Genomic DNA, 25557 nt, shown 5'->3' with positions numbered 1-25557 from the left:
GCCTAATAATCAGTTCCTACAGACTTACTGGTTTCACTGCAGACTTTTTAGAAATGTAACTTCAGGAGTTTCATTTCTTTGCTCAGGAAGCCCAAGTTTTTGCACTGCAGAATTATTTCCGCTCAAAGACAGGAGACACATCTCAGTCCACATGCATGCAGCCAAGAATATCAGCCAGCTAACTTACTTGAAAGAGAAGGCCTCAATCCTCTGCATGCTTATGTTGAAGCAAACAACACCGAATAAAGCAGGGCTTATTTCTGGGTAAGCCTGCATAGGATTCAGGCTGCAAGAATTGGGATTGAGGACTGGTAGTTACAGGTAAGACAAAGCTTGCCAATGTGATGGAAAGTAATTGCCTCTGCTGCTTATTTAGTAGAGCAATAAATATTCATAATTCAAGAACCAAACACACGGAAGAGTTTGCTCAGGTGACAGGAGGAAACAAAGGAAGGGTACACAACCTCCACATGGGCTTAGTGAATGATCCAGGCAAGATACAGGATGGCTTCTCCTAGATCCTCATGCCTGTGATGACTCACTGAGTTGTATTCGGAAGATTATAATAATTACAGTGTGTCATTAGTTGGAACGCTTGACCTTAGAAGGCAGATATTTTCCCTTCTGGTTCTCTTTTTGGCACTGAAAAGCAACCTTTACCACCCAGATCTACACAATGCTAATGACTAATTTACAGTTTCTTAAAAATGTAGGCTTTGTGTTAACATTTAAATTTCCTTCTAAATTAGGTCTCTTTTTAAAGAGATATGTACCACAATGAAAATGCTGAAAAATAAAATCTAGTTTAAGAAATCATCCGCCCCAGGCCTAGTTCCCAGATTATTTAGAATCTGCCTCTTTGTGTTTTCTATCCCACCATCGGGGTGGGGGTGGGGGTTAACACTTATCTTGGAATCATAGACACAGACCAACAATGGTGACTTTCCCACTTGAACGTCACCTTCTCTTTCAGCCTAGAAAAGGCTGTTCAGTCAAGAAAGGCTCTGGCAGAGTGTGTAAGGCAGTGGTTCTCAACCTTCCTAATGCCACGACCTTTTAATACAGTTCCTCATGTTGTGGTGACCCCCCAACCCTAACATGTATCCATTTTACAGATGGAGAACACTGATGCAGAGAGTCTTAGGCGACCCCTGTGAAAAGGTCTTTCAACCCCCAAAGGGGTCGCGACCCACAGGTTGAGAACCGCTGGTCTAAGGCGATGCACTTGAGTGGGAACAATGCCACGAATAAGAGGTTTTTATGCTATTAAGTGCGAAATATGAAGCATCAATCAATGAACACACAGAGATGCCCACACTGAATCAGACCATTCGTCTATCAAGATCAGTGCTTATTCAGAGTGGCAGAGCTCTTTCATATCACATCCTACCTGACCCTTTCAACTGGAGATAACAGGGATCGAACCTGGGAGCTTCTGCATGCCACAGCTCCTCCCCATTGTTTTTACTGGAATCAGCTATAAAGGTTCTCAGTCTGCATCCAAACCTTACTCCATTTACTTAGGGCAGTTGTGAGGGAGGTTGTTCTTCTTTTTACTGCAGCACTTGTAAATTTACAGCCATGCTGCCATAGCTAATCGGGTGCTTTAGCATGGATCAGATTTGACATTCATCTGCAATTGCTTAAAAAACTGCAACTGAAAAATAGCAATGGATCATACTGACATATCCTATGAATCCAGAGGGCCAAAAGCCTAGAAGGTGGCACATGGCACAACTACGCATCGTTTCTCTAGAATACAAATTTCACAACTGCTTTGAATGTCAGTGGTGACACACACACACACAGACACACACAAAGGACTCATGTGGTAACCAAGTACAAAAAGTATGTGAGAAAAGAGAGATAGTCAGTCTATTAGGTTGAGAAGTAGAAAATCCATGTTTAGAGGATCACTTAGCTCATTTGAACTACTGCATAAGTTGCAAGTAAACAAATAATCCCACTTGTCCCATCCACAGCTCCCCAAAAAAGGGGCATTTTTTTTAAAAAATTCAACAACGAGATGTTGATAGGGAGTCTAGAAAATGGTCTAAAAATGCCAGATATATTTCCATCCCTTAAACCAAGCAGATCTGTCTCTGCAAAATCCTTGAATGTGAGGCTGCGTCAAATCCCTACAAATGTTGCTCTAAGCTTCTGGAAGGAAGAACAAGATACAGGTATTATTAAAATATACACATGAGACTACCTCATACTAAATCAGTTCTAGGGGTGTACACCATTTCCCCCCGGTATTTTTCGGATTCTGGTTTAATAGATCAAGAATTTGCAAAAAGTCTAAGTATCCATACTGGTTAGGGGAGGTTTTGGCTTTTTTGAATATTTTAAAATTTCCAGGTCTGTTGAGCCTGAAAAATTTCAGCTGCCTCTGAACTGAAGGGGGCAGGCAGCGCAGATCTGAATGCTGGTCTCTGCTCGGCCAAGCCCAGCATTCAACTCTGCACTGCCTGTTGCATCCAAGACCCCCATGGAGTTTAGAAGTGGTGGCACAGAGTTGAATGCTGGGTTTGGCCAGGCCCAGCCTAGTGTCCAACTCTGCCACCTGCCGCCTCTGAGCCCACATGGACTTTGATTGGGACAGCAGCACAGAGCTGAATGCTAAGCCCAGCCAGGACAGGCGCAGTGTTCCGGTCTGTACTGCCTACTGCCTCTGAGCCCGTGTGGACTTTGGAGGCAGCAGCACAGAGCTGAATGCCAAATTGGCCAGTGTTCAGCTCTGCACCGCCTGCCATATCTGAGACCCATTTAGTCAGCAGGTAATGGAGGGGGAGAGGAGGGGGAGATTTCCCCCAGTAGATTTTAAAATGGAGGCAGGGCTGAAGTGGCCAGAATTAGGCTGCCCAAAATTGTCATTACTCAGGATCTGCTTTTCAGTTCTCTTGAATCACGGCCATTTCTCTCTCCACCCCCTCCCCACCGCCTGGGGGTTCTTGGTTGGCTTTGTCGAAGGCACACCCCTAATCCGACCCTTGGGTCTATCAAGGTCAGCAGTGTCTACTCAGACTGGCAGGGGCTCTCCAGGGTCTCAAGCAGAGAGGACTTTCACATCAACAACTGGCAGATTCTTTAACTGGGGATGTCGGGAATTGAACCGGGACCTTCTACATACCAAGCAGAGATTGTACCACTGAGCCACAACCCCTTTCAATGTAGGACGATCATTTAGTACTTGACTTATTTCAAGGAAAGGTGTCAAACATGCAGCCTTGTAAGAGAGCCGTGCTTTGTGCTGAATTTTCCTGTTGAAGTTTAAACACTGTCAAGATGGTCGCTGGGATAGTCATTTTGATAACCTGTAAATATATGTGTGTTTAACAAGGTATGCATACAGAACGTGGGCAAGACTGAATGAACCATTAATGCATGATGCAAATCTGACTAATTCAAAAGGCACTGAGCACTGGAGAGCTCTCCTGTCCTTTCATGAGCACTAAACAAAAGTTCAATTGCTTGGATCTCATTTCCTATCCTCCCCTCCTTCCCACTCTAAAGATTCGAATGTGGATATAACCTTATTTTGCATTATTCTGAAACACATCCTCAAAGGTAGGTTTGGCTGACAATCACTCTAATACCAAGAAAACCACATCAGTGCAGAAAAATTCCTACATAAGGACATGCAGTGCAAAAGCCAGCCACGGAGAGCCAGGCACTACATGCCTAGACTGTCATACAGCAAGTACAACAGCAGGCACGTAATCTACTGCTACACCTATGGCTCATCGGAATGTCTTCTGGAAAGAGTTTTCCTCCAAACCATTCAGTGAGTTGAATTTAGGCCTCCCTTTTAAACATCGACATACTGCTGGGTACAGTTGGGCACCAAGTACTTTGCTTAGATTGTGTGGCAGAAAAGCAGATATACATTTCCTGTGAACCACCCTGTTATCCCAGGGATCTGCATCTATACTGTGAAAGGTAGAAAAAGGTATCATAAAACAGCCAAGGCAATCATCTCATTGCAACAGTTCTCAGCATACCCTTTCCCAACAATTGTCCCAAGAGTCGGAAGCGCTCATTCAAGTCATTATTGCACATATAATGCAAGGGAGTCCCCAGGCCTTATCATAGGGCCCAGCATTCTAGTTCCCAGAAGGAACCATGTTTGAGCATGCTATAGGGCGAAGAAAGAAATAAAAACAAAGAACTGCTCACAACTTCATTAACAAGCAGCTTGGTATAGTGGTTAAGAGAAGGTGGATTCTAATCTGGAAAATTGGGTTTGATTCCCCACTCCTCCACATGAGTGGCTGAGGTTTATCTGGAGAACCAGATGGGTTTCCACACTCCTACATTCCTGCTGGGTGACCTTGGGTTAGTCACAGTTCTTCAGAACTCTCTCAGCTCCACCTACCTCACAAGATGTCTGTTCTGGGGAGAAGAAGGGAAAGGAGCTTGTAAGCCACCTCGAGTCTCCTTACAGGAGAGAAAAGTGGGGTATAAATCCAAACTCCTCTTCTTCTTGTTGTTCTTAATGGAAAGGGTCCCATTTCTCTACCAACATCAACAGTAATCACAGTCCAATCCATGAAACCACACATTCAAATTTCTTTCTGGCATGGAATGCAATACTACAAAAATTATCAACCCTGTTCTGCTTGAGTTATCTGGAACAACTGACAGCACAGGTAGTTTACTTAGGACACCTGTTCTCTAGGTGCTGTGCAATATAGTGGGGTCCACCTGAGGGAGGACCCGCTCTGCAGAAGGCGGTTCCATGCAAGAGCCCTGTGGCCTTTTTCAATTAATTATTTTTCTTTTATCTCGTTTCCACTTGGAAACAAAAGACAGGCAATGTTAAAAGCAATGAAAATGGGGGTATTAGAAAACCATTCCATTAGCATGAACAAGCCACAAATAGGAGGAAAGGCTGTGCTTTATGGAGGCAGCTGCTAACGCATTAACAAAACAATGCATTGTGTGAGCTAAATGTACAAATAATCCCTTCCTTTCAGTTCTACTGGCTGCTGAAAACACATTTTTAATGAACTCCAATTAATTAACTGAAAAAAAAGTTGACTGGCATGAAAGACAAGTTCCCTCAAATTGAAATCTTGTGCTTAAACCACATAGTATGTTACTTTCAAACAAAAGGTACAGTGGATTTATAAACCATGTGCTTATGTGGCGGCATGGTCGACTTAAATGTTATGACCCTGCACAGTAGTAGCCAAGAAGACCCTTCCAAATGGGAGATGTTCCCCACAACAGACTGGTTGCTGACCTGAATTAATATATTTTATCCTTTTAATTGTCTCTTATTTACCTTATGTTGGTCTATGGCAATAATAAAGATTGGTTGATTGACCTGTATTATTCCTCTCTCCCCCCCGCACACCCACCAGAGAACCCAATATCCTGCATGTTAGTATGGGTAGGTGAATTCCTACCCCCCTCCCCCCTTCTGCACTGCAGAGGCCACAATCTGAAGCAAACAGTTCTTGGAAACATACTGTCGAAGGCTTTCATGGCCGGAATCACTAGGTGCTGTGGGTTTTCCGGGTGGTATGGCAGAACATGGCCATACTACCTGGAAAACCCACAACACCCTAGTTCTTGGAAATAAATTCCATTGATGTAAACTGGATTTCCAAGAGAGTAAGAGCTCTCTGCAAATTGGCTTCTGTGCGCTTTCACCACTTGACTCATTTTGTTTCTCTTATTCTCCTGCTGAACTGGCAACAACTCCACCTTCAACCAGATATAATACTGAATTCAAAATGACAGTTAATATTGATGTATGCAATTACACAAATTATTGTAATTATGGTTAGAAGTTCCTCTTGCTGCGTAGAATGCCAATTATTCAGACAACTTTCCACAAAGATAGTAGCAACGTGGCTTTTCATCTGCACTTGTAGGCCCAACATATCCAAAGACACAAGCGTCAGCAACATTCTAGGACCGTGGTGGCGAACCTTTGGCACTCCAGGTATTATGGACTACAATTCCCATCAGCCCCTGCCAGCATGGCCAATTGGGGCTGATGGGAATTGTAGTCCATAACATCTGGAGTGCCAAAGGTTCGCCACCACTGTTCTAGGATCATATTAAGCCAGCATTTCATTGATTCTCCCCAGAACAAAATGGAGATCTTGCATCCCAGACATCTTTACTCCATAAAGTGCTTCTCTCTTGCTACACCTACTAATATATACATGTACGTAGCAAGGAGCTCTGCAACTGCGCGCACATGAGCAGCTTCAGCCCCCATAAAATATTAATTCATTTGAAAAATGCTCCCTGCTGTCAAAGTAAGACAAATGCATACCGAACATGGGAGATGGTTGTCCTAATGGCAAACAACATTCCAGAAAGTCTCTTTCAGGCAAAATGTTTTCATCAAAATTATTTTAATAAGAAAGATTTAACAATTTCAACATTAGCCATTAATCCTCTTTCATTTGAAACTATGCTGATAACCATTTTTTGCTTGTCATTCAAATGGTAAGTAATAATTATAGATTTGGGGCTTCCATTCCTGCTTCATTAATACTAAATTGCATGGGAGCCTGAAACGAAGTCAGATATGATACATCTCAAAATGCAATTTCCATAGCTTTCCTTAGTTATGTATAATTAATTACAGAGTTAATAAGAATACGGTATGGAGTTTATTCACCCAAGATACCTTCCTTTATCAAACTCCTTTTGTGCCTTTCTTTCTTCCTGAAAATCTGGGTGACAATAAAATCAGAGCTGAATGTGTATATTACTGGCAGCAGCATTCAATGGTTTTCAAATCTGTTTCCTAATGCAGGAATAATGAAGGGGGGGGCGGGGGAGACTTTGCACTTGACTGGTGAGAAGCTCCACTGATTCATTAAAGCACATTCAAAAGATACACTGAATGCACTTTCAATTTTAAATAGCGTTAAGAATATTGTTTTGTACTGCACAGAACAAAACATAAAACAGGGAAATGTTTCTTTAACCTCAAAAAAAAAATCCTCCAACTGATTCCATTTTACCCAAGTTCCTAGAACCAAAATTAATTAAAAATCCCAGGTCACGGTCAGCAAGTAGAAGATCCTGAGCCACATCTTCTGGTGTGACGCTTAGCCTCAGGATGGTTCACAGATTTTTTTCCCCTGCCTCAATGAACCCCATGCCAGTCCTATTGGCTGGCTAGTAGTGGTGTGGATCTACTGTAAGGTGACCAGATTGTCACCTTTTTAAACCGGGAAGGGGGTGCGCGCGCGCATGCGTGCATGTGCAGGAGCGCACTGCCTTTTGGGGCGTTCCCCGGTTTCCTGCCCTGTGACAGGGCGGGAAAAGGGGAGCACCCCAGAAGGCAAAATCGAGACAATTAAAAAACCCCACGGGACGCGGGACAGATTGGTTTAAGACGAGACTGTCCCACCAAAAGCGGGACGTCTGGTCAACTTAATCTACTGGTGTGGTCATCTTCCATACCACAGTTTTCTTCCATACCATCCTTTTCATTATACTACCCAAAACAGCAGCTTTGCTGTGTTGGCCAGAGAACCCGTCCTGCTCAGCTTATGAATGACATTCTGGGGCTGAAATGGGGGTTTCTGGGTATATGGGGAACTGATAGCTGGAACAACCATTTGGGGAAGGAATCTTAGCCCATTTACACCAATTTCTTTCTCTAAGTCATTATCTGACAAAACCAGTTGAATGAGTTATTTTGTCCTTTAGGGACGATTAATATAAGCTTTAGTTTGAAAGACTTGTATCATATTGGTCCATCATTTCAAGTCTGACAATGAAATGCTTTCAAGAAAGGGGCAAGCAATCTTGTCAAGGGAGTACCCCCCTGTAGCACACCTGAAGATTTCTCTCTCAAAGAATACTGCTTGGTCAACAATCCTACAGCATTCAACTTTCTCTCTGATAACCGATGTGTTGATTAATAATCTAAAAAGTTGGGAAACCAAACACTGGCTGCCGAGAGTCCTTTTTTAATGAACTGTCATAAATTTGCACATGTTCACGCTTGGATTACTGGCAGCTGTTCACATCCATCATTTCCCCTTTCCGTACAACACCTCCAAGAAGCCCTTTAGCTCCATAAAGATCTTTCCCTGACATTCCATTTACATGCTAGTTATACTAGTATCCCACCTACTCCTCCAATGTATCTTAACTTTCCTTTTTTTAAAGAGCCGTATTTGATTTTGTACAGAGCCACATTCAGCACTGGGGCACAGGTGGCAGACCTTGGAGATAGAATTTTTTTTAAAAAAAATCATACTGTCATGATTTCAAAGCCTGTACCAGCATTTTCCAGAAGGTCTTGCTTGTGGTACCTACATGGGAGAGTAAAATATTTCAAATAAATAGAATGAACTACAGCACAGAGTACCCCTTCTTATTTGGCATTTCAGCTGGTGCATGAATTTATATGAATAACAGACTGCTAATCTACAGACAATTACTGTACTATCAGTGGCCACCTTAGGGCAAACCTGTGCTCAAGAAGGCTAGGGAGGCCAGTTAAGATAGCCTTGGCTGTAGGCCTAGCGCCATGGTGGCGAACCTTTGGCACTCCAGATGTTATGGACTACAATTCCCATCAGCCCCTGCCAACATGGCCAATTGGCCATGCTGGCAGAGGCTGATGGGAATTGTAGTCCATAACATCTGGAGTGCCAAAGGTTCGCCACCACTGGCCTAGCAGAACATCTCTATCTCACAGGCCCTATAGAACTGAAGTAAATCCTGCAGGGCCTGGGTCTCATTTGAAAAGAGCATTCCTCCAGGCTGGGGTCAGAGGTGAAAAGGCTCTGGATCTGGTTGAGGAGAGCTGGACATTTTGGGGGCCAAGGACCACCAGTACACTGTTACTTGCTGAGTGCAATGCTCTTTGGGAGGGGGGGTATATAAGGCGCGCCAGTCCCCAAGATAAGAAGGTTCCAAATTTTTTAGGGATCGAAAAGTTAAAATCAAAACGTTGAACCTGGTCCATTATTCCACCTGAAGCCAGTGCAGCTGACAAGAGCACTGGTTGGACACGTGCTCCCCACGATGTCCCCATAAGGACTTGTTTAGCTGCATTCTGGATCAGCTGAAGTTTCTGGAGCAGTCTCAAGTGTAGTCCTGTATATAGTGAGTTACAGTAGTCTAGTCTGAAGGTGACCATTGCATGGATCACTGGGGCTAGGTCAGGGCGAGACAGGTGGAGGATTAGTTGTCTAATCTGGAGAAGATGGGAAAAACTCCAGTTTGGCTACATTTGTGACCTGGGCCTTCATCAAAAGGTCCAGCTGGGTGTCATCAGCACATCTAAAAAACTGGGGAAGGAGAAAATGATGGATGGCCTTCAATGTTTACACATGCACACTGATAAAACACTGCAAAAAAGCAACACTGATGCCACTATGAACATATTTATAATTAAATCATGATATTTCTTGTATGAAGCTTTGCAAGTGCTTAGGATTGCACCAGAGCACTGGTAAAATATCACATTCAAGACATCCCAAGGCAGCTATAAATACAATCCGACTCGTCCATCCAAAACAATACAGCTCCTCTTCGTTATTCATTAATATTATTCATTTGAAATAGTTATTTAAGAATTAGACAGCTGATTACTTCTCATAGCAGGGATTCGAAAGTATTAGAAAGTAAATGAATACATAGGGAAAAATGAAAATTCTAGTTCTGAGAAGACTGAAGCAGAATTGTAGGCAACAAAAATTACAGTATTTTATTTATAAATCCCAAATCTACCTTTTCTATGGAGTTATCTCCATTTAACACTTGGTGGAAACTTTAAAAATGTGCTCAATTAAAACAGCAATATTTGGATTCAATTTAAGCCCTTCAAACTATAGCCAGTGATGGGATTCAAATAATTTAACAACTGGTTCCAGTGGAGGGATTCAAATAATTTAACAACTGGTTGTTTACAAGAACCATTTTAACAATCAGTTCTGCCGAAGTGGTGCGAACCTGCTGAATCCCATCACTGACTATAGCACATGAAGAATAATGCACTTTCAATCCACTTCCAATGCACTTTGCAGGGCAGAGTAGCAAAATCCACTTGCAAACAATTGTGAAAGTGGACTGAAAATGCATTACTGTGCATGTGCAGAAGGGGCCTATGTCCTGGGCCCAGGCAAGACTGATGACAGATTTATAGAATTTCCAGAAGTGAGATGAAAACAAGCTTTGGGATATATTCCACAGGTTACCCAAGGGCAAACTATATGGCATACACAAAATCCCATGAATAGAGTAGCAATTTTCACATATGAGGTTTATTCTATCCCCCACTTCCTGTAAAGCAACTTGCACATGGTCCCCACCAAGAACATTCTGAATAAAAACCGGGGAGGTGGGAAAATGAATAGGAGAGAGACAAGCAGGCAGAGAAAATAAAGGAAAGAAGAGAGCAAAAGTCACTTGAAACCGCACTGTAAGAAGGCATGATCTGATGAAAATGCCTGTTTCTCCAGTGAAGGAAGTCTTCAAACCTTGCCAAGCAGAGCAGCAGGATTTAAGTAAAGCTCAGTCTAAGTTAATAAGTTCCTTTCACTAGTCAAAAAATTATGTCACAGTATATCCATAACATGCAAGGTTCTGAAGATAGTTTTAAAAATGTATTCATCTTTTTTTATATTCGTTCTTATCTACCGGTATATTTTTTTTTCAGAAAGCCAAAAAGCCAATCTGCCCCAAAACCTTTTCCATGGTACACAACATGTGTTTAACTGAGTATCAGAATAAACCGTGCCACACCCCAACCCTAGGAAAGCATCTGAAAGTTTGTTCTCAGCAGTCAACAATATAAACAGATGGGGTTAGGCAGAATTAAGGACTTAGACCTGTACCCTTTCTTCTCTTCCCTATGTCAAAACTTGAAAACACAACACAAAACCAGGTAATCAATATTGATTTTGGTGTTTAAAGAATCTTGACATTTCCTTTCCATCCCCATATGGGTCTGGCACTTAAAACTTGTTTTTTCCTTCTAGTGATGACTGAGCACATCTAGAGGACTTCTGTTAAATAGATTTCACTCCTGGGACAACCACGTTCCTGGACAGAGAAGAAGGAATTTCAATTAGGATTCTCTTTTCAGAAATTAACAACTGATTTTGGAAGCCTTTTATGAGAAAATTTCCCTGAAATCACGGGAACCAGATTTCAAATGAATGTGGTTAAGGTGCTAATTTTCAGATGCAATTTTAAGAAAGGTTTTCACCACAAAGCTGACATTTTCTACCTATTCCAACAAGATGCTGCTTTAAAATGTCAAGGTTTTATTACATATTTACATTTCCTACAATATGTATCATAAAAACAAATATGCGAAGGACAGGTCCATCAATAAGTACCGGACTAAAAGGGAGCCAGAGGCACTTAATCTCTGAATATAAAGGTCAGAAAGCAACACCAAAGGAAGACCTTGGCCTCTATGACGGTTCTCCCGGCAACTGGTTGGTCATTGGATGCAATGACATATCGGCCTAGACCCGTGGTGGCAAACCTTTGGCACTCCAGATTTTATGGACTACAATTCCCATCAGCCCCTGCCAGCATGGGAATTGTAGTCCATAACATCTGGAGTGCCAAAGTTTCGCCACTACTGGCCTAGACAGACCGCTGGGCTCCTCTTATAATCTGAACAGTAAGCCAGTAAATTTGATATCTTAGAAAACAACATCCAAAATGTTAAAATACACGTATTGATTTTTGAAGCAAGATTAGTATTCCAACTTTCTTCCTTTAGAAAAACGAGAGCTGAGCATTCCTTGTTTCGTGCTGTCACTGTATCGCTCGCATTTCAGACGAGAATCTATAGGTAAGTTAAGTTCATTATCATTTCAGTGTGCAGCAAAGAAATGTTGCCTTACCAGTATCATGTGACCAGTAGAGATGTCCATGTTAGACTGGACCGGTTCTTCACACCAGGAAGAAGTGCTGCTCCGTGCAGAAGGACTCGGGATGGGCCCATCACTGAACTGAGAAGATATGCTATTGATACGAGAATTATGCACAGGCTCGGGGTGATCTGACGATTTTACTGCCATACGCTGACGGCATAGCTCCTAGGAGACGGAAAGAAACAGAGAAGGAGAGAACAGTATAGGGTTAGGGCCCAGCATTCAAGGAATACATCTGCTAATAAACACACTGAACACACATGGATTCCAATCACACACATAAATGCTCTTCTGTTACTCCCCCTGAAGTATATGCTCACATTTATTTTCATTAAATCTTGCATCTTGCCTTTGGGGAAAAAAAACTTTAAGCATTATAACTTAGCTTTATGCAAGCGTTTCTGGGAAATCCTAAAAGAGAAATAACTTTTTATATTATTCCTTACATCTTATTAACTCCACACTTGATCATATTACTTAACACTGTTGAAAAGAAAGAAGAAAAAACGGGCTCTTAGCTTGAATATGTGAGACTGGAAGACAAGGAAACAAACCGTTTCTCCAATCACATTTTTCTTCAGTGATTCAGAGCAATGGCTTTATACCTCGACGGCGGCAACAGCATGGGGCATGAAAGAGCCACAGAAAACCGGCCCTTTTATGAAATAGAAATTGTTAGCTGAAGAAAAAAAAAGTCAGCCTACACTTGCCCACTTCCAGTTCAATGGACTTAAAAAATAGCCAACTCACCATCCGGATGGCTGATTTACATGCAAATGTGGAGTAAATCTTTGCAAGCTTCATTAAGAACCTCTATTTTTTTTAAAAAAAATTAATCCTGTGGTGTTCAGGCCACATGCTAGCCCCAACTTGGGCACTCAAAAAGATACATGTGGCTTGGTTGCACTTTTGTAACCTATTACGCTAGCATGGCAAGTGCTTAGTTACTTGCTCCCAGCTCACAAGAATAATTTTCAAAATAAATTAATAGCACCAACAAATGCGATTATGAGAATTTTTGGTAAAAATTCAGAACCCAAGAACTACAACAGACAACAACCAAAGGATGATTTTAACATTCTTAAACAGTGTCAAATAGTTTAATTTTACTATTTGACCCCTGATGTTCCAGGCATGGTTGGAACTAAGAAGAGATGGGTGGTCGCAATCAGTTTTTGGGCAGAACACTCTGGGACTTGCTCTGAGCTATCCAAGGATCAGCTTATAACAAATATCTGACTCTGTGGGAGGGTTCTTTCAATCTTTCAACAACTCATCATTCAATTCACGACACTTTAAAGAAGTGTTTGGATTTATACCCTGCCTTTCTCTCCTATAAGGAGACTCAAGGAGGCTTAAAAACTCCTTTCCCTTCCTCTCCCCACAACAGACAACTTGTGAGCTGATGGGTCTGACAGAACCGTAATTAACCCAAGGTCACCCAGCATGCTTCATATGGAGGAACAGGGAAACAAATCCAGTTCACCAGGTAAGAGTCTGCCACTCATGTGGAGGAGTGGGGAATCAAACTCGGTTCTCCAGATTAGAGTCCACAACTCCTAACCCCACAACTCTTAACGCCACATTGGCTCTTATTAGGAATGGTACTGACACTGAGGAAGTTAATTCCCTGGATTCAAATGAGCTTCAAAGAAGAAATTAAAAAACCAATGGAAAATGTAATTGCAATTACCACTCGACCATTCATTTATTTTAAAACCTCATGAACCCATCATTCAATACATATCTAAGATGACCAATTTATTTGTATACAGTTAAGTTCCATCAAAATAAAAATAGCAACTGCGCAAAATATCAGTTATTTCTCAACAAAAGCCCTTTGACATTGTTTTCATGCCCCCTCCCGCTAACAACCAGCAAGATTTCTTGTTGGGTCTTCAAAGGAATTTTATTCCATAACTGAAGGGCAGCAACTAAGAAAGTACAATATGGTATGTCACTAAGAGACACTGATCTGCACGCAGGTTGACAAGGGGAGAGATGGTCTTTCAGATGCCATGGGTCCTAGAATATGACAGCTGACCTGTTCTCTGTCCTATCTGGGAAGGGACCGTGGCTCAGTGGGTAGAGTTTTGCATGCAGAAGTACCAGGTGCATTATCCAGCATCTCCAATTAAAAGGATGAGATGATGTGAGAGACCCCTACCTGGGAACCTGACAATCTGCTGCTACCGTGTTTCCCCGAAAATAAGACAGTGTCTTATATTAATTTTTGCTCCCAAAGATGAGCTATGTCTTATTTTCAGGGGATGTCTTATTTTTCTGTGTTCTGTTCATTGGGCATGCTTCCAAACAAAAACTTTGCTATGTCTTACTTTTGGGGGATGCCTTATATTTCGCACTTCAGCAAAACCTCCACTACGTCTTATTTTCAGGGGATGTCATATTCGGGGAAACAGGGTAGTCAGAAAGGACAATACTGACCTTGACAGACCAATGTGGGTGACCATTTGACATTCACAGACACTCTAATAATCGCCCAAAGTGTATTTGTGACCACGGCCACTCAGCCTGGAAAACCCACCAAAACCAACAAGAGTGTCATTTACTGTGGCGAAGCGTTTATGAGCCAGAGTCAGAGGGAAGTAAACTCAGTCCAGGGAATCTGGATTCTTGGAGGCAATTTGTAAATATAAAAAGAAAAGGAAGTCTCAAAACACATGACTTCCCAATTCAAAGTGATATATTATGGAAAGTCTCACTGTCTCTAGCTGATCCATTCAGATCCCAGGCTGGAGTCCAGTTAGTTTTGTGTAGATTAGTGTTGAGGGATACCCATTCAACACATGTTGAGGGATACCATTCTTGCTTCACCCCAGCTGGAGATGATTTTAAATAGACATGTGAAAGCATCTTTGAAAGTATTATTTGGTCACTTTAGTTACCAACTATTGTATGTCTGGAAAGAAATGCATATTTTAGAGAATTCCATTTATGTGCTGTATAGGAAAAACTGCCACGTATTAGATACATTCATGAAATTGACAAATTACGGGGTGAAAAAGAAATGAAAATTCTAACAAGGTGAAGCTTATCACATACATTACTGCGAATGAAGATTTATTGCATTAATCCAGTATGTGAGATATTTATAATCAAACTGAAAATATTCACAGTGCAGTCCTAAGGAGAGTTAGTCTAGTCGAAACTCACTGATTTGGATGGGGTTGGAGTGAAATAACTTTGTAGAGAACCTATTTTGCTTTTAATGAAGTTGTGCTTTAAAAGGTGATGTGTATTACTTTCTGTGTAGTCCTAAACGGAGTTATACCCTTGTAAACTCTTTGACTTCATTAGACTTAGAAGAATATAACTCAGTTTAAGATTGCACTGTTCCTTTCTTAGAACTTGTCTAGTATGCACTTTCTAACCCCATTATTCTTTATATAAATGCCAGCTATTTATTTTTGGAAGTCACATATTTTAATGCTTTGCTATCCGCTCCGAGTGACCGTAATCTGCACCACAGAAACTTTAAAAAAACCAGACGATTGTTACTTCAAGCAGGACGCAAGTAGTAAGAACAAATAGTAAGAACAAATGCCCTTATTACTTAAGGGGTTAATAGAAGTTAAGTGACTGCAGTTCTCCTGCCTGACTCCTGGCAGTGTAGTGGTCGTTAAAGAGGGGCAGATTCTAATCTGGAGAACTGGGTTCAATTTCCTACTCCTCCATATGAGTGGCAGACTCTTATCTGGTGAACTGGATTTGTTTCCCCGATCCTTACACAAAACCAACTCTTCTTCTTCTGAAAGAATATAAATATTCTTTTGCTCTCCTGTACACTCTGGGCCCATAACAACTATGGGGCCCTCCGCTCCCCTTCCTCTTTTTCTGGGAGGGTTTCTATGAGTTTTAAGTCGGTCGCCAATACTTTTGTATTCTTTTGAATAATTTTGAGTGTCTTGAATGAGGCGCTGTTTAATGGGGTTTTAATGTTATGAGGTTTTAATGGGGTTTTAATGTCATGATTAAGTGGAGCCTATCTTACTGTAACTTGTATTTATTTATTTGCTCCAACACTGGTCTGTTTTATTCATCTTGTTGTTCACCGCCCAGAGCCCTTTGGGGGAGGGGCAGTATACAAGGATGAAAAGTAAATCTATATATATAAAAAGCTAACAGTGACTTTGTTACTCATGCCCTAACGTGGAAATGGCTGGACGGATCGCCCCCAAATTTTCACACGACTTTCACACCCTGTTGCGGGCAGGTAATTGGACCTTCAAATCGCCGAAAGTCCATACCTGAGCCAAGTAAAATGTCTTTTTCCTGGCGCACCAGGCCATGAAGCTGGCTGTGTTTAACTGTCACCCTTAGAATGTTCGTTCAGCATGTCTGTGGCCTGAGGGGTTGGTATGAGGGCTTAGAATGTTCGCGCAGATGGGCAGAGATGAGCAGTGAAAACAGTAAATAGGTAATACTGTTAGGTAATACGAGTGGAAGTGAAACACATACACACTTTGCCGTGTGAGACGTCAGGTAGGGTTCCCCCCCTCACACGCTGGTAACTTTCACTCTCTGTGCCTCACCCACTGCTACCACACAACACACATACTTTCATACACATCCAGCTCATCCTCACACACCTCACTCTGCCCTCCCTCACATCCAACCACCACTTACCCACTTCCTCACCCATATTCGCCACAGCTCTCTTTTACTAAAAGCGAGCTGGAGTTTGCCTTTTTCTTCTAAGAAAATCCGCGGGGTGGGGGCGAACCAACACTACCAGCTCCGCTTCTTTTGCACATGGTCCTTTAAGAACCCAGGGAGCTGGCCTCGATTTGAACGCCTCACCACCCTGCCTCTGCTGCCTAACTGGGATAGCCTCCTTGCCCCAGTTCTGCCTTACCCAAGCCAGGACTGTGCGTGTCAACCAGCTTCATGGACAGCGGGATTCGCACTCTGCACAGTTCCGTTGTAGAATGGAAAGAGTTACCTTATACTAAAAAAAACAAGACACCACCATATAACAATGTGAATTGAAAAGGGAAAGAGGGATTCCAATTGACCACCCCAAAAGGCTATGCTGCAGATCATCAAACCTGCATGGACATCTGTGTGGGTTGCGGACTGTGATGAGTAGGACAATTGCCCCGTTAGTTAGTTAGTTAGTTAGTTAGTTAGTTAGTTAGTTAGTTAGTTAGTAAGTAAGTAAATAAATAAATAAAATAGGATGTCCACAGATTCCTAACCACTCTGACATGTCTTTCTTCCAGTCCAATGTTACCTCCTTCCTATTGCTCCTTGCAGGACAAAGCCTGTCCCTATGAAGAGGCAAAGGTTGTGCAAAGTGCTCTCTGCCCATTGCACCATGAGCCTTGCTCAACTCTGTGTGTTTCTACTGTTGTCCGGCATATATGTTTATGTTTATGTATTGGGCTTGATAGACTGCCCAACCCCCGAAGGGCTCTGGGCGGTGTACAATGAGACATAAAACAAATAAAATCTCATAAATACAATATAGCAATAAAACATTAAAATTCATTAAAATCCATTATAGCAGCAATTTCAAAAATTACAGATAAAATATAATAGAATAAAACTCAAGATCTTTCCCCATAAGTTTTATCTGCTTTTTCTGAAACAGCTACATTGGTTGTGCATGTTGACAGCTTCAAGTGACATGGCTGGGAAAAGGCTGTGTGTCTGTGAGCCACATGCATGGAATATAATCCATCTGAAAGGAAATGGAAGGCAACAATCCAGTCAAAGCAAAATGTTGACGCCTTTCCTGTTGGGACTATACCCATTCCATATGTTACACATCTGATCATTAAAACTGTGCCCTGTCTGGTAATCGATATCGGGGTCACAAGCTGCTGGCAGGCTCTACCCATAATACAAAGGTTGAACCATGGCTCTACCATCAACAGCCAGACTCTGCCCTAGATCCATTCATGGCCAGCAAAATTCCTACTGGTCTCACAAGTCTGTCCCTGACAGGGGACCATGTTTTCAAAATCAGATGCTGGCAACTTCCCTGCCTCTCAATTAACTTTTCCAATTAAAAAAAAAGTCATATGCCATGGCTGTGTACCAAAACTCAGTTTCTAGAACAACCAAAGCCACAAGGCTTGCGTTGAAGCTATGTGCATTCTGTAAACAGAAAAAATCCCAGACTCATGAACTTTGGCAAAGGTTGCTTGCTTTTCACAGGTACAATGATTATTTGGAAATGGAAATGCTCACCGCTAGTCCTATGTTTCAGATAAAATACCTAACGGTATATACCTAACCCATACAAATTGACTGATAATGTTCAGCTCATAACAAATCCTAAAACTCCTAGGGCAGTGGTGGCAAACCTTTGGCACTCCAGATTTTATGGACTACAATTCCCATCAGCCCCTGCCAGCATGGCCAATTGGCCATCATGGTAGGGGCTGATGGGAATTGTAGTCCATAACATCTGGAGTGCCAAAGGTTCGCCACCACGGTCCTAGAGCAGTAATTCTGGAAAACTTTATAACCTTTTGCCTTTAGTCTCAAGACTTCATGCTCCAGTCCAAGACTATCAACTTCCACTGCCTGTAACAGACGTGTCACAGGTTGGTCTCCTATGTGTCTCTCTTCTTCTAAAAAGCTCCCTAAATTGCACACTTGCAAACCACTGGATACACCTCTGCTGGCTACTTTGGAGTAATCCCACACCAACCCACGAGAAAAGGAAATTCATTTTCCTGCCCGATGGACTTGGGATTTAGTCAGCAGTCAATGAACATTCAGGCTTAACTATGTAGCACTATCAACATCACCATTCTCTGCTATCTCTCAGGCCCACAACCTCTTTCAGGCAAAAAAGTTGTGTGTATGGTCCACCCTCCTTTAACAATTATGCCTTGCCATCTCACACATCCTATTACTTGGACACAGTTCATCTACACTCAACCATTATTTATGAATTAAATTCCATCATAATATACAGCATACGAAAGAATGATTTCTTGACCTTTCAGGCTATTATCCAAAGGATGACTGACCATAGACATTTATTTAAGATTCAATCTGACACTCTGATTTCCCATTACACCTCAAGACACTTGGATCCTTATTTTAATTTTCCTACATTGACTTTCAGAACTTACAAGACATACACAATGAAGAACTACTGAAACTTAGTGGCAAAAACCATCACAATCCAGGTAAATATTCTGGAAACTGCATTCAATGAGCATGGTGTTCCATTCAAGCGTTTTGCTGCATTTTTGCTGTCAAATCACATCGGACTTCAGATGAGCCCTGGTAGAGTTTTCAAGGCAAGAGATATTGACAACTTGGTTTGCCATTGCCTGCCCCCGCATCACGCCCCTGGTATTCCTTAGAAGTCTTCCGTCCAAATACTTGCCAGGGTGAACTCCACTCAGCTTGAGATCCAATGAGATCAAGCTAGGCTGGGCTATCCATGTCAGGGTTCCACTCAACTATAGGGAACTTTATTTAGAGAAAGATGACTGGTAATCTGACGGGTCGCTTTATAAGGAAAATTTGTCTCTTAAGAGAGAACAGTCCATTGGTAGGCTTACCCTGAAGGCGCCTTCTCCTGGAGGCGACCTCGGGCATCCTGATTGGGTGATTCCTAACTCATTCTCAGGGAGGCAGGACCAAATTTGTTGTCACTTCCTGAAGAAGGCTTGGCCACCCATCTTGGCCCCAGTATTGTTCCTGCCTAGATAGGGAGAGCTTTTTCTGAGAGATATCCATCTTTTTTTCTAATTTTAGTCTGTCTAGTCTTCGTCTTGTGCAATCTTCGTAAGTGTGTTTGTGTGCGTGTCGTTCTTTCTTCTCCCCCCTTCATGTTTACTGTTTTCTGCCAAAAAAGGAAAAAAGAGGCCCCATCGCAAAGGCCCTTTACAATGGCCTCACTGAGATCCTTTTCACCACCACCCGAGACCTTCAGGAGGTCCGTGGCAGAAGGAACCAGGGCAGCCACCCGTAAGAGAAACTGCATGCATAACACTGAAATATTCTCATTTTTCACCATACTTATGGCTACACAGATAGAGTTTGAGTTCAACTGATCCATACTGATTCAGTTAAAAGCCTTGGGGTCATACTGGATCCAGATTTATTACTGGAGAAGCAAGTGAATGCAGCTGCCAAAAAGGTTGTTCTCCAACTCAACCTAGTCCTTAAAAAGGCCCCATAGCTTGATACGTTTGAATTGGCTGCTTGGACCCACACCACAGTAACATCGATACTAGGCTACTGTAATGCACTGTAAACTGGTCTCCCTTCAAAATCAACTCAGAAACTCCAACTGGTCCAGAATGCTGCCACTCGACTATTAGCAGGAGCTAGATGGAGCATGCCTGAGCTGGCGGAGGAAGTCTTGGAGGTGGTGTTGGAGGATTTTAATTTCCACATCAAAGATGTTTCTGATGGTCCATCTCGGGACCTCAGGTCTCCATGGCAACCATGAGGCTGTCTCAGTTTGTTTCTGGCTTGACACACTCTCAACCTGGTCTTTGCAACAGGGCGGGTTGGAGGTGGTCCATTGGTTGGGGGGGGGGGGACTCAAGATGTGTCCCTTGTCATGTACACATCATTGCCTGGTGAAGTTCAGATGTCACTCACACCCCATTTTGTTGATTTTACTGATTCATTATACGTAGGTCAACTTGAGTCTCTGTGAGAAAGGCAGAGTATAAATAACATAAATAAAAATTAAAATGCTGGAGTATAACCATCAAAGCCTTAAGTGGTCTGAGACCATTGTATCTGTGGAACTGCCTCTCAAAATACACCCCAAGAGAGCGCTTTGCTCCATGGATAATAACTTGTTGGTGATCCCTGGCTCGAAATATATCCAGCTGTCCTCGACCAGGGCCAGGGTGTTCTCAGCAATGGCCCTGGCCTGGTGGAATATTCTGCCGAATGAGACCTTGGTCCTACGGAATTCCGCAGGGCCTGTAAGATGGAACTATTCTGCCAGGTCTATGACTGAGGACAGCAATGGCACCCTCCATCATCCCTGCCGTCCCCCCCCCCCCGTCCCGTCGCTGTGCCAATTCCTCTTTTGTTTCCCTTCTCCTATTACTTCCCATCATTTCCCTAGCAAGAATTTTAAGGTGCTATGAAGCATTAACAATGTAGCTGGGTTTTAGCTGGATTTTCTGCAAGCTGTCCTGAGCCATGGGGAACGGTGGCAGATAAATTAAATGATAAATAAATAAAATAGCCAACTGTTGCTCTGAGATAGCCAACTTGTTAAACTATATTTAAGCTGCCAGAAGCCTCCTTTTCTCTGATATGTGTAATTAAACATTGAGACAACACAGTCACTGGCACTAGCTACTGTAAAGACCATAGACAGGGTGCTAATAAGTTCAGAAGGGCATGAGATTCACTGATAGAAGGGACTGAAAATTACTAGGCAAGGCTACTATAAGCAGGCTCTTCTGAAACACTATCTTTCCCCCAAAAGATAGACCAGACTTCTCTTAAGCTGCCAGAGAGAAGCTGGATTAGCAAAAGCTCCTCTAATCTCTGACACAGAACGGACACATGTCCTGTATGCTGCTGGTCAGGTGGCTGCTCTTGCTCAAGTTGCTGCCGCCGCCCCTCAAGCACTGCCGAGGCCTTCTGCCTTCACGCCCTATTGTCAGCGCAGGTATTGCACGCACTCACACAACCCTCAGAAAGCGAACCTCATCATTTTTGCTAAATGTTTCACGTCCGGTCCGATGTGTATGTGCGGCCCGCCGAATGCCACAAGCGCCATCTCTTCCAGGACTTCTCTGCTCCGTGATAGCAGTAAGCTTTTCCCTGCCACGTGCTTTCACAACAAATGACAGCCAGGAAATTATCACCAAGAAGTGTGGAGAAAATGAAAAGAAAAAGTCAGATTAAGAGAATGGATTCAAGATGTAAGAAAAGAGATTCCACCTAAACATTAGGAAGAACGTCCTGACAGTAAAGGCTGTTTGACAGTGGCATATACCGCCTTGGAGTCTCCTTCTTTGGAGGTTTTTAAACAGAGGCAGGATGGCCATCCATCAGGAGTGCTTTAATTGTGCATTCCTGCATGGCAGAGGGTTGGACTTAATGGCTCTGGTGGTCTCTTCCAACTCTTTGATTCTATGATACTGTGAGAACAGAATCTGTAGCAAACAGGAATACAGGGTTTAAATGTCTGGTTTCTGGAAAAATCCATTAAAACTTGATTGACTTAAAATATTTATCCCGTTGTAAATTTCACTGTAAAATACAAGATGGTATTACTGCTGAAAAATTGTTCTTCCCTTCTTAACCTGCTCCTAAATATGAGGTCAGGGTTGTACATCATACCTCTCACTCCATCCATAAACAGTTTAAGCCAGAACATGATTTAAATGGAGCCAACTGCCCAATATGCCAGCCCTCTGATTTAACTAGTTTGTATCACAGCCTACAAGATAACATAGGTTCTCAAATCGTATTTGCTTTAGCACTCGTTCAATAAATCCATTTGGGAATTGCTGCCTAGAACAGCAGCAATACCTTGTGTGTCTGACATATTATCAGTAATACAGATCACTAAAACAAATGGTTCCTTGACACAACCAGACAGAAGACAAGATTTTAAAAGGATAGGAGCAGGAAAGGTTTAACCTGCATTTCTTGTGTATGCCATATTTGTATTCAAGACAAGGCAAGAGAACATCAAAGAAAGAACAACAATATGACACTAGCGTTGGGGTCGTGACAACATAAACCACTGGAAACACCTGCACAAGAGCTCCCCCATAAATATTGCCCTGGTTTGCGTATGTACCCAAATCACTTGAACTGTGCTGTTACAAAACTGGTTATTGGTGGTGATCAATTCTATCCTCTGGTATATTAGATAGAGATATAACCCAAACAAAAGCCATTCTGAAAGAAAAATCCTTAAACCAAGTTCTTCAACTGAAGCAAATGCTCAGAGACTGTATTGCCTCCTTCTAGAAAGGAGACTCATACCAAGACAGAATGAACACAATCTAGCTTTCAGTTTTTCCAGCCTTCTTTTGCTAGGCTGAGCTTAGCTGAGTCTCCCTGGAAGCCAACTTCCTAGATCACATATGTCTCTCAGAAAAGGGCCGCACAAAATATAACTGGCTAATCATGGATGCATTGCATCCCTACATACATGTTCCTGCTGAATTATGCAACTAAGTTATGCAACTTAAGATGTGACACAGTCTTTCCATTCTTTGCATCTGAACCTTCTTCCATACCTCAGGTGAGTATTTCTAGTAGTTACTGGTGTCACGAGAGTTCCTGTATCTTCAGCCTTCTGCACATGTTATATAGGGAGGTTCAAGCTGGATATTTTGTCCCTACTAACTACTTCTATGAGGTTTCAACTGCAGGATCAAATCTTAAGTCACATGATTCTACACTCACATATAAAACTATGCCCCAGACTGCTCACTACTTCTTCTCCAATGCAATTTTCTTATTTAAAACCCTTTTGCACTGCTTTACACTACAATACGGTAACTCAGTTTTGCAATTTGATGTGGTTTAGTTCTCAATTGCATTTTCTGCATCCTGTGCATAAGAAATGCCATTTGGTCTTGATCCTGTTGCTTTCTGGTGCTTCAATGTACCAGAATGCCGGCAATTAAAACCACAACTTTATTTCATGGGTGTCTTTTGTGGAATATATCTTGTTCTGATAAGATACCAAAGGATATTTTCTTAAAACACCATATTTCAAATAGAGTCTTATGAGTTCTTGTGGCTGTCTTCATCTAGTATGGTTTGCTAGTACACCAGGCATGAAGAATGCTAGAACACTTGGCAGCAGATAACTTGTGAAGTACTTTTTCCAGAGCAGAGGGAGTGTGATGTGTTGTTCTTCTCTGCCTCCCAAACAACAGCTAAGAATATTGTTGAGTGATTCTTACCATGTTATTCTTCTGTGCATTCTCCATCTGGGGTTCCTCCAGCTCTTTGGACCATTTAAACGGCATACTCTTGCAAAGTGATTTTCTTTTTAACAATTCGCGCATATTTCCCCTCGAACATGACACAAATCGCCCTTTCCATGCTGCACTGCACATCTTTTTCAGGACAACAGAAGTTATTCTAGGGTTGTACATTTTTCTTTTGCTATAACTCTATACTGAACCTTGCACCCTTGGATTCTTATTTAGTCTGACTGCTATCGGCGAGCAGTTTCTTTTGTGCTTTAGATCCCTTCTGCGCTCTGGCTATTCTTGTGGCTTTTTCTAGAATTGAATGTTCTTTCTTGAACAGCTTTCCCTGCAGTTCTTGACCCCATACGAACGTTCTTTGTTCAGCATCTCTTCCCCTTTCTGAAAGCAGTCTGATTATTAAAACCAGCTTGGTCACCCACTCAACAGTTGCTGTTAGACCCCAGTTCCTCTCATATTTCTCTCCCTGTGTCGAGTTACCGTATAAACTCATGTATAAGCCGAGGCACCTAATTTTACTACCAAAACCTGGGGAACCGTATTGACTCGCGTATAAGCCGAAGCCGGGAGGCAGAGGGAGCTCCTTATTTGGGCAGTGACTCCCCCTGATGTCATTGCCCAAATAAGGAGCTCCCTCCACCTCCTGGCTGCCTGGGCTTCCTCAAAGCCGGGAGGTAGAGGGAGCTCCTTATTTGGACAATGACATCAGGGGGAGTCACTGCCCAAATAAGGAGCTCCCTCTGCCTCCCAGGGTTTGAGGAACCCCAGCCAGTCAAGGTTCACCTTCACGCTCCGAGGAGGGCAGCAGCAACAAGCGGCTTGTGCAGCCGCAGGGAGGTCGTCCCGGCCACGCCCCCAGCCTTGGCAGAGGCCTGAAGAGCCGGCTGGTAAGCAGGACTGGTGTATAAGCTGAGGGAGCATTTTTCAGCCTTAAAACAGGGCTGAGAAACTCGGCTTATACATGAGTATATATGGTATTTTTCTTTAGAATGCAGAAGGCCAGCCTACCTTGGTCTTTGGGAGCAAGTTCTTCTGTAAGCGTTCCACTAGAAGTTTTGAAAATTCCTGCCCTTTTGCCCAATACACACGAAAACAGTGACAGCTTTTCGGGATGCAGACCACTCATCTGCCTCTGGTCCTGCAGCTACTAGCTACATTAACCCCTCCCATGTTAATTAGTTCTCTGCTCTGCTTCTGCTTTCAAAATCCAGAGTCCTTCTCTGTGTGAAGGCCACAGTACGCTATGCTCTGATGCCAAGCACGGTTCTCCACTAGACAAAGTAAAGAATCCTAGCACAATAGAATTAACAGCAGAACTTCATCCAAAAATTTATACTTTCAGTTCCCAGACTTCTTCAGCTAGGCCAAACTTAGCTGAGTCAGTTCTCCAGACACCAGCCACCTGGTTCATACTTCTTTCTCTTAAAAGAATCACATACCAGATAGTTAATTTCACCTGTATACATTACAAGGATCACAGTGCAAGCACTGCATATAAGTCTTATGCAACAAAATTATGCCCCAAAATGCAAATGAAGGGTTTATTTTTGTTAGTTTAAGTGATACAGTAACGTGCTATATTAGATCCCCTGACCAAGTCATAGAGTTCATAATCCTACCACAGGGTTTCTATTTCAGCATATCACAGTAAATAAAATCCCTAGCATTGCCCACCCTGTCTATTCTGGAGAGCCAGCGTGGTGTGGTGGTTAAGTGCAGGTGGATTCTAATCTGGAGAA

The 25557-nt window shown here is 42.5% G+C and overlaps 1 protein-coding gene across 1 annotated transcript in view; it reads right to left on the bottom strand.

Annotated features, from left to right (window-relative positions):
- PTPRN2 (protein tyrosine phosphatase receptor type N2) overlaps window positions 1-25557 on the bottom strand; it is a 714418-nt gene that overhangs the window by 86109 nt on the left and 602752 nt on the right. The window contains exon 14 of the mRNA XM_048510498.1: window positions 11859-12053. Coding sequence (XP_048366455.1) covers window positions 11859-12053 — 195 coding nt within the window. The remainder of the gene's footprint in view (window positions 1-11858; window positions 12054-25557) is intronic.

Source organism: Sphaerodactylus townsendi, linkage group LG11 (genome assembly GCF_021028975.2).
Source record: "Sphaerodactylus townsendi isolate TG3544 linkage group LG11, MPM_Stown_v2.3, whole genome shotgun sequence".
Classification (NCBI taxonomy): domain Eukaryota; kingdom Metazoa; phylum Chordata; class Lepidosauria; order Squamata; family Sphaerodactylidae; genus Sphaerodactylus; species Sphaerodactylus townsendi.
The sequence above is the reverse complement of the archived record's forward strand: the minus strand, read 5'-3'. Positions and strand labels throughout refer to the sequence as shown.